Source organism: Nannobrachium achirus (genome assembly GCF_963921795.1).
Source record: "Nannobrachium achirus genome assembly, chromosome: 7".
NCBI classification, from domain to species: domain Eukaryota; kingdom Metazoa; phylum Chordata; class Actinopteri; order Myctophiformes; family Myctophidae; genus Nannobrachium; species Nannobrachium achirus.
In genome coordinates this window covers 35,576,401-35,586,447 of record NC_137816.1, presented here as the reverse complement: position 1 = coordinate 35,586,447, position 10,047 = coordinate 35,576,401, and the positions used below count along the sequence as shown (strand labels likewise).

Below are 10,047 nucleotides of genomic sequence, written 5' to 3'. Positions count from 1 at the left end.
ATGAATATATGATGGCCATATACATGACCGTCATGTTTCCACCTTAACCTGGCTTCTAGCGAGGTGGACAAAGAGCAACGGTTTGAGCTACAAACTCAAACGTCAGATTTCAAAAATAAAGTTCTTACCCAAGTCTCATTTCGGTCAGAAATTATGCCGTTCAACCAGAATCAAAAGCCGCTCCCGGTTTAATAAAAAGCATTTTTATCCGACAGATTTATGCTTTCCATCCTGGTTTCCCAGAGCCCTCTAGTGGAGAGTCGGGAGATGACGGAGATGAAGCAACTGTCCCACTAGAGGGGGGAAATCAGGGAACAAGGGAATACAAGGGAAAACAGAAAACAAAAATCTGTCGGATAAAAATGCCTTTTATTAAACAATCCGGAAGCGGCATGTAATTCTGGTTGAACGGCATCATTTCTGACCGAAATGAGACTTGGGTAAGCACTTTATTTTTTTAAATCTGACGGTTGTAGCTCAAACAGTTGCTCTTTGTCCACCTCGCTATAAAGCCAGGTGAGGTGGACTGGAAACATGACGGTCATGTATATCATTATGTAGTGTAGCCCGGTTCATACTTCGTTGCACAACGGTGTCGCGCGCCAAAAATAGACGATCTACAAGCTCACAACGCGTCGCTAATGCGACCGATTGTGAGCTTGTAGATAGGCTATTTTCGACATCCGGGGATTCCGGAAAGAAGTTACTAGCCAGGTTAATACAACTATCTATCGCGAGATAAGCAGAGAACCAGCTGCAGCTACACACACAAACACTAATGTCCTTTTTTGGACAAAACTGAAAGGAAGCGTCCTGCCGCCCACAGACAAGTGCGTACACACTTTCTATTGCTCCAGTTTATTTTAGCCTATAAGTTATTGTAGTCATTTTTGTCTGTTTGCTTGAACGGTTGTTTTGTTGGACGTCAGCTGGGTAGTGAGTGGGCGTTTAGCTAGCCTAGCTAACATTAGCCGAGTGTTTAGCAAGTTGTTTTAACATCGGAGTGAGTCGTGTTTACGTGTTGAGTTTTGTGTTGGTCTATAATAAATAACGTTAAAGTAGATGAGAACAGACTGTTAACTTACTTCACGGTTTTGTACAAGGCTTCAGCAGTTAGCTAACATGACTCCGTAAGGCTGTGATGTTACTGTAGCTGGTTTGGCTTTACAACGAAGCTGATAGCACCACGTTAGTTAACTCTAAATGTATATTTTCTCTTTGGATGTTCTTTGTCATTAATGTTTGCTACCCAATCAAACCACCTGGTTGTGATCTATATTGAACTTGATAGTTGCCAATGCCATGAACTTTGCCACGAATGTAAGAGTGTTTTGATATGAAATAGTGCTTGAAAGGATTAAGTGACGTTGTTGACAGTGGTGAGTGGTGACAGATGTAGTAATTAAGAAAAAAGTAGCAATAATACCACAAATGTAATTTGATTTAATTAAAGAAGCAATTGTAAAAGTACTCATTATGCTGAATGCCCATTTCAGAAATCATGTTCTTATTGGACCATAATTATTGTTACCAATTCATAATCTAATTTATATTTATGCAATTCAATAATGGCTTTCAGATATACAAGCTCACAATTCTTAGACCGCGACACATTGTGAACTTTAATGTAGATCTGCCATTTTATTACAAATTTGATAAATCTACATCTGCAAAGTGTACTAGTGCAGTTACTGCAGTACTTGAGTAAAAGTAGGCTACTAGTTAGTTCACATCAGTCACTGCTTGTTGATGTTGGTGGTAGATGATGAAGGGTGAAAGATCCAGACTGGACTGATGGCAGCACGTCTACAGTCATATGACAGCAACTCCAGTGACACTGAGAACTGGACTGAACACAACACGACCAGCCGACCTCGCAAACTCTGCAAGCATTTGAGGTGAGCCAACTGAACATATGATCTCTGCATGCAGAAGGCTTGGACTAGTAGTAACTAGTCTGGGATCACTTCACTTTACGGGGTTTGATCCGGTCGGGAGCGGAAACCAATTTACGTCATGTTGTAGTCCTAGACGGACTACACTTTGGCCGGAACTATCAACCGGATTCAGTTTTAACCCAAAATATTCCCCTGCACCCAAGGACATAGTTTTAGGGCCTACCTAATAAACACCTTGATGCGGCGTAGTTCTTCTTTCGAAAAATTCGTTTGGTATGTGCATCTTTTAGTCCAACTCGTAGCGACTGGCAAGACTACACTAAGCTTCTCGAGCATTTTAATAGTGGAAACAAACGAGGGGAACTAAATCAAAGCGACCAGAATAAACATTATGAAAATAATTATTTGCAGAGCAATGTTTATTCATTCAGAACAGTAGTACTAGCCCCAGGAATAAGGCCAAAATCTGAATTTCAGTGTTGAACCTGTATCTTAACTAGGGATGGGGCTTGTTAATTTGTATTGATAATGAGCACCTTATCGGTCATGAGATGTTACATTCTGAACAGTGGTACACACAGTATATTTTTTTTATTGGCGAGTCATGAGTGACTGACTTTGTGGCTCTGCCTCTGGTCCATATAGCTTTAGGAGTTCTCCTTAGTGCTATGTCAGTAATGATCCAGTGCGCCCGTAGGAAACGCTGCGCGCCTTGTCTGTTGTAAAAATGAAAAAATACCGTTTCGCTACTCACCAAAACAAAGACAGCTTTTGGGAGTTGAAAGCCTACTTTCCTTAGTGAAAGTCAGAACCCCCCACCTCACGTCTAAAATACACTTTTTGGCCAGAAAAGAAAATATGCTATTTTTTATATTATATTTTTTATATTATATTATGAATAGTAGTGTAATAATGTATTGATTGCCTGTTCGCCTCTGGGCTCGACAAGCCAAAGCTTGATACTGGGATTCAATAAACTTATTATCGAGTTTTGAATGGGCTCAGGTTTCGAGCTCCATCCCTAGTCTTTACACCAACTATTTTTACTACTGAGTGGCAATTTTTGAAGCGGTGAAAGCCGCTTCCAATGAGTGGCTTTGTGCGTGTCACGCCCATATATGGTAATTTCAGTCCAGAATAAACATTTTTTTCAAAAACAAAATGTGTGTTTCATGTCCATATATGGTCATTTCAGTCCAGAATGAACAGGTTTTTTCAAAAACAAAATGTCTGTCACCTCATGTCCATATATGGTCATTTCAGTCCAGAATGAACAGGTTTTATCTGTCCCGTACGTCCAGAATATCAGTCCAGAATGAATAGGGTTTTTCAAAAACAAAATGTGTGTCCCATGTCCATATATGGTCATTTCAGTCCAGAGTGAACAGGTTTTATCTGTCCCGTACGTCCAGAATATATGTGTAGTGTCCGTCCCGGTCTGATGATTGGATACTTTGAGGATTGGTCAAGCTTCACATGACAATTCGGCCCTCCAGATAAAAATCATTCATTCATTCGATCAGAATATAAAGAATGTATAGATCACAGAGTTCATAACTCTAGAACACATAGAATAACAGTTCACCGCTTCACTTCGAACCGAGGTTTGATTTTTCAAGAACTGGGCTGATATCAATGCATGCTTATTTTAATTGTTAGGTTTGGCAGGCAGCTCAATGCATCAACACACAGCTCAATGCACCAACACACAGAATGCCTGATGAATACCTGTTGTGCTGAAATGGGTATGCTGTGCATATATAAAGGCACTATAAATTCTTAATACTTTTCTAACAATTTATGGTTGATTTGTGAAGGTAGTAAAAAACACGAAGAGTTTTCAGGTACAAGAACCCACATGCATTCTCACATAGTGCCGTATTTATTAGGAGCAAAAATAAACATTGTTTTGGGCCCCAGGGCCCTTTCTAGAAGTTGTTTTGAGCCCCTGGGGCCCAAAACAACTTATTTTTGGTGCTCCTAATAAATATACCTGACAAAAGTACCTCTGGCCCGAAACCCATATCTTTTGTGAGTATTCAAACTTGTAACGATTTTCTGAAGGTTCCACAATCATTTCAAGGAATAGTCTACCGTTTTCCTAATGAACAACAGATTGTATGCTTGGTGACAGTTATACCTAGTTGCGCACCTTGTCATGCACCAAAATTCACACCCATTGTGAAGTGAGCGGTGCTATTTATGAATTAGTTTCATTAAGCGTCCCACGAAGCTTGGCCAAAGTGACCCTGGGCGCCCGGACAGACACAGGACAAATGGACAAAGCAAGATGTAGGAGCGGTTAGCTCCTTACAGGAGCACCGCTCGAAAATGGCTGATCTACAAGCTCATGACATGAGAAAACATAAGCTTATGTGATTACAGTTACAGTACATATTCGTATACATAGAAGTACAAATAGAGAATAGACTGGAGCACAGTATAATGCCAACCCTCTCATCTGAAAGATACTCTCTCTTTTTGGAGCTGTGTGGAGCTCCCTATACGTGGCCGTGTGTGTGGGTCTGTCTGTCTGTCTGTCTGTTTGTCTGTTTGTCTGTCTGTCTGTCTCCGGGTATGTAGCCTGCAGTAACCTTTTGTGACCACACGAGGGCGCTGTTGTTCAGGCCAGGCCACACACACACACACACACACACACACACACACACACACACACACACACACACACAGCTCCACTTCGAACAGAGGTTCGATTTTTTTTTTTTAAATACCTATCTTATCCCACGGGGGAACTTCAGTGTTCAGCTTCACCCAGCTGAGTGCTGCCCACAGAGGAAAGCAGTTTGGGGTTAGGTGTCTTGCTCAGGAACATTTCGACACATGTCTGAGAGCTGTAATCGTACCTGGGACCTCCGTAGTCCTGCTCACTAACCATTCAGCTATGGCCGTTTGCATGATGTCCATCCCTGGATGGATATGTAGTACCTCTACAAAAGTGGGTGTGCCAATAGGGGTGACTTCATTGCTGTTGAGCAGAACAATGAAATGAAAATCGAAATGCTCAGTGGGGCTGGCTCTCAGTATGAATGTTAATTATATCCACAGTCAATATTGAGTATGTCCTGCACTGTGGTGCATTCTTCTCCTAAACAGTGCTCAGGCCCGTGCATCTCGAGTGGAGGAAGACCAGGGGAATATGAGCTTGCATGGTGCCAGCGGGGGCTGTGACCGCTCACGTGATCGCCGGCGCTCCAGTGACCGTTCTCGGGACTCCTCACACGAAAGAGAAGGCCAGCTCACTCCCTGCATTCGGAATGTCACCTCACCCACCCGCCAATACAACAGCGGTGAGAAAGTGTGCTGAATGAATGCTGGGAAAAACAACTACGATGATAAGATGATACTGTAGCTTATTGAGCAAGAACATGGACACATTAAAGGAATTTGGCTTGGTAGGATCCTCTCTCCATTTTCACAATGTCGCAGTCACACGGTAGTAAGAAATATGATGTTTTACATTGGAAGTTGTAGGTGAAATGTGTCCTCCTAAACAATATGGTTTTGCTTGTTTGTGTCCAGACCGTGACAGTGGCCCACCGTCCAGAGCTAGCAGCCCACGGCCTCAGAGACTCTCTCCCAGCGGTTCCAGCAGCAGTGGCGTGGTCAGCAGTCGGAACAGCAGCCTGTCCAGTTCAGAGGGCACTACCTTCAAGAGCTTAGCGGTTGGAGAGATGGTTTTTGTATACGATAATGCTAAGGACACAGTAGTAGGAGGGAGCGCTGCTGTTGGAACCCGAAGTATTAGGACCTCAGGCTCAGAGAGGATCACTCTCATTGTTGACAACACACGCTTTGTGGTAGACCCTTCCATCTTCACTGCGCAACCCAACACTATGCTGGGGAGGTACAGTGCACTTAAAAACCATCATTCTTCTTCTTCTTCTTCATTCATTGATATTGTAGGTACTATAGCAGAAAACATTGCAGAATAAAATGGCGTAACTTGTACTGTACCCTGCTACACCTTTAACAGAATGTTTGGATCTGGAAGAGAACATAATTTCACACGGCCCAATGAGAAAGGGGAATATGAGGTCGCCGAGGGCATCAGCTCCACAGTATTCCGTGCCATTTTGGTCAGTCCCACACAATACTGCCTTCTATCTTATTACCACTGATCATTATTTATTTGTTTACTAGGGGAACTCAAGATTAGAATGCATGTTGACAATCTTAGCCTTTGTGCATAAGAGATTAAATCACAAATAAGAGGCAAGGTGGCCCATTCTAAGATTATTTAATCACTTAAAGGAGTAGTTAACCCAAAAAATGACTTATCAATAACACCCCATGAAGCCTTGAATTCATGGATTTATTTTTTACACATTCCTAAGCCAATAATTTGATGACGGCTGAGTTTCCGGTAGGAGACTGAAAAGAGACTTGGTAGTTGTATTAACCACCGGCATACTCAATTTGTATGCTTTTTATTTTGCGAGTACAAAAATGCCCTGTTAAACATTGGCCATTCATCAACAAAAGAATATGTTAGTTTATCAAAATGTGAATGATTGATATGTCACAGTACTTAGAGATTTGAGTAACTCTTACAAGGATATAAGTACTGAAAATTATATTTTATATACAAAATTGATACCATTAAATTAGATTGAAAGATAATGCGCAAGTGTAGGTTTAAGCTAACAATTTCATGTGTATACTTTGAGTAATATTTGTAACTTTGTGCAATTGGTAGGATTACTACAAATCTGGAATGATCCGCTGCCCTGATGGAATCTCCATACCGGAATTGCGGGAGGCATGTGACTATCTGTGCATCTCATTTGACTACGGCACCATCAAGTGTAGAGACCTTAGTGAGTATCCCTTCTGCATCACTTTGTTTTCAATGAACGTCATTTTATTTAAAAAGACAAAATTGCTTATGAGACATAAGTCATTTTGTAGAATGGTTGCTTGTCCATGTTGCACTTAAGGCTCAAATATTGTGTTCCACCCAACAACTATTTTTAGTTGTCTTTCTACCCAGTCAAGTTTTATTTGCAGCCAACAGTTTAGGCCACTGAAAGTCCCTGTAGGTGCAGTCAGGTCTTAGAATGCAATGACAGTCGAGGTGTAGTGTAGACATCGTTGTTGCACAAACTTTACAGCAAATCTTCTTTACATGGCTTGTACATCATCATATTAAACAGGTGGGTGATTAAAAGACAGCCACAGTCGGTGAGCAGTGTTTACAAGTGTGTGATTAAAAGACAGTCACATTCAGTGAGCAATGTGTACAAATGTGTGAATAAGCCACATTCAGTGAACAATGTTTACTAAAGAGCCATCTTGGCATGAAAATGCACTAAACAAAACATGTAATGACAATGCAAATTTGGCAGCCTCCTGGCTATGGTTTAGATTTAGATCATTTTGCGGTCCTGATATAATCTGTTCTTTTATCAGGTGCCCTGATGCATGAGCTGTCTAATGATGGTGCACGTCAGCAATTTGAGTTTTACCTTGAAGAGATGGTTCTACCTCTGATGGTGGCTAGTGCCCAGAGTGGAGAAAGGGAGTGTCACATTGTAGTGCTTACTGATGATGATGTGGTGGACTGGGATGAAGAGTATCCACCACAGATGGGTGAAGAGTACTCACAGAGTAAGTATTCTTTTTTGTATTCTATGCCCTGAAGTGCTGAAGTTTTAATGTCCTGCTGCAACATTTTCTTTATCTCTTTTGCAGTCATATACAGCACAAAACTGTACAGGTTCTTCAAGTATATTGAAAATCGTGATGTTGCTAAATCAGTCTTGAAGGAGAGGGGACTGAAGAAAATAAGATTGGGCATTGAAGGTGAGTTGCACCATTCAATAACCATACTTTTATGGTCCCTGGACAGTCTACTTATGTAGTTCCTGTTTAAATGTTAAAGGCCTTAACCAACAATACTCAGTGGATTGATGAAAATGCACAACAAATCTCAGAATGTTCGATAAGTCACGCTGAACTTTAAATTATTTCCTGGTGGCTATTGCTATAGGCTACTGTAATGATCAGAATTATGTTTAAAGCTTGTTTACATCATCTTAACTATTCTCTAAACTAGACTGTGGTGGTCGCACAGTGGAATTATTGTTCCTCTCCCTGATCACACATCGTATGTCCTCTCTGCAGGCTACCCCACCTACAAAGAGAAAGTCAAAAAGCGTCCCGGAGGTCGTCCAGAGGTCATTTATAACTATGTCCAGAGGCCCTTCATTCGCATGTCTTGGGAGAAGGAAGAGGGCAAGAGTCGTCATGTGGACTTCCAGTGTGTCAAGTCCAAGTCTATCACCAACCTGGCGGCGGCAGCTGCTGACATCCCCCAAGATCAGCTGGTGGTGATGCACCCCGGCCCCCAGGTGGACGAACTGGACAACCTGCCCAACCAACCCCCCACTGGGAATCACTACAGCAACAATTATAGCAATGAGCCTGACCCTGACGCCCCCTCCCCTGCTCTTTGAGAACAGACTACAGCTTGATCCATACAAAGTTGAGCTTGGTGTCATGTGCAGAAGAATGGCAGATCTACACGTAACTACGTCTAGATCAGGCTTACTCTTCCAATGCCTCTGCCCATTTACTTTTCCCACTTATTCCCCACTCCCAGCATGCTGCAGCATGGAGCGCCAGGGGCAGCATAACCATATTGCCTTGACACCTCCTTTGCAGCCTTAGAGCCTCAACAACCTGGTCGACTATACAGTATAATAAAGGACACAAGACTGGTAAAGGAAGATTTCTCTCGGTTTTCCTTTTTTCTTCTTTTTTTACTTGACAAAAGGAATTTATTTTTCTGTTCGTTATTTGAATTAAGCTGAGAAAACACAATTTGTTATTAATATTATTATTATTATTATTAACAAAGAATGTTGTTCATATTTTGGTGAGATTTGGCTGTGCACTCTTTGTGGTGTTGCAGTGTCTTTTCTCCCTTGGTTTTTATTTACCGTAACTTGTAAGACTGGACATGATTCTGGTAGGCCTAACTAGTGAATTGTGATCCTTTGAGAGTAACATCAGATATTTCTGGCCATAGAGTAAAGCCTCTGCTATTGCATTTGCTATCAACATTCGGTGTCGTGATTTCCAATCAAACTCCCCTGAGATTCATTCGTAACGGGGGAGATAGTCATTTGCCGGGTCTGATGCAGTGTGTAGCTTTTCTCATAGCCAAGTACTTGAGGAGAAAACAGGATGTTGTGGTCAGAATTGCTTGACATCAGTTTGTAATGAAAAATCCTAAAATAAAGAGACATAAATGATGTCTTCTTGTGGTTTGTTTAATCATTAATCTAAAACCTCATATCAGTTAATTTACAGAAATGCTTGCAATAACTGCAGTTTTAAAGATGGGGTGATATTTATTTTGGTTAAACAACTTTTTTTGTTAAGGTTAAAGCACTATTTTCTGATGGTAGTCATTGCTATAGATTGATTGTTCAGTGACAGGAGTCCCCCCCATCTCTCGAGCACTTCAATAAACAGAAAATACATTTTTAGATGGGTGGCAAACTTCTACCAATAAGAAGAGGGTAGTACCCATTAATCATCTTAATTTTTATAATGTTCCAGTTCCAATTTTGTCTGCCCATTTCTTTGAGTCATCAATTTCACTTGTTTAATCTGTATCCTGTCTGACTTCTCTCTCCTGATGGGATAAAATTGGTATCCTGAAAATCTATTTTTCTATTGCTGGAGTATTATCGATAGAAATGAGTACTATCACAATACAGAGCTATTTGACATTTATTTTAACCAAAGAACATCACTTACTCTACCTTTAATGATCTTGTCTGTATACTATGTTAAAATTGCCATGTGTGTCGCTATCATAATGCAATAACATCCGGATTTGGACAAATCCGGTTACAAACATAACAGCCGGATTTCATTGGCCAAGCTTCGTGTGACACAGTGCTGTGATCTGGGCTACTAGATGTGAAGACTGCTTCATAGCCTGAACATAAGTGTACAGGTATCTATAATGCTATGTATGTTTCTGCTAAGTTGTAGTGCACACACGTTTTATTTTCCATTTAAATGACCAATACAACATTGTGACCTGTCATGAACTCATTATGACAATGACATGCTTTTCCAATGCTGGCTTTATTCAACTCCCATGAGAACTCCC

General features: G+C 41.1%; 1 protein-coding gene across 3 annotated transcripts; it reads left to right on the top strand.

The window, feature by feature from the left end:
- The first annotated feature begins 744 nt into the window (after positions 1–744).
- Positions 745–9,157, top strand: btbd10b (BTB (POZ) domain containing 10b). Of its 3 annotated transcripts, none has more exons than XM_080729671.1 (9): positions 745–830; positions 1,763–1,898; positions 5,013–5,206; positions 5,439–5,763; positions 5,893–5,995; positions 6,616–6,736; positions 7,329–7,526; positions 7,611–7,721; positions 8,043–9,157. In XM_080729671.1, exons 2-9 carry the CDS (start codon positions 1,795–1,797, stop codon positions 8,372–8,374), a joined length of 1,488 nt encoding a protein of 495 aa, XP_080585797.1. In that variant the 5' UTR covers positions 745–830; positions 1,763–1,794; the 3' UTR covers positions 8,375–9,157. The 3 variants fall into 3 exon arrangements, with proteins under 3 accessions (XP_080585797.1, XP_080585798.1, XP_080585796.1); XM_080729672.1 differs by lacking the exon at positions 745–830 and adding an exon at positions 895–1,188; XM_080729670.1 differs by lacking the exon at positions 745–830 and adding an exon at positions 895–1,379.
- Positions 9,158–10,047: the final 890 nt, after the last annotated feature.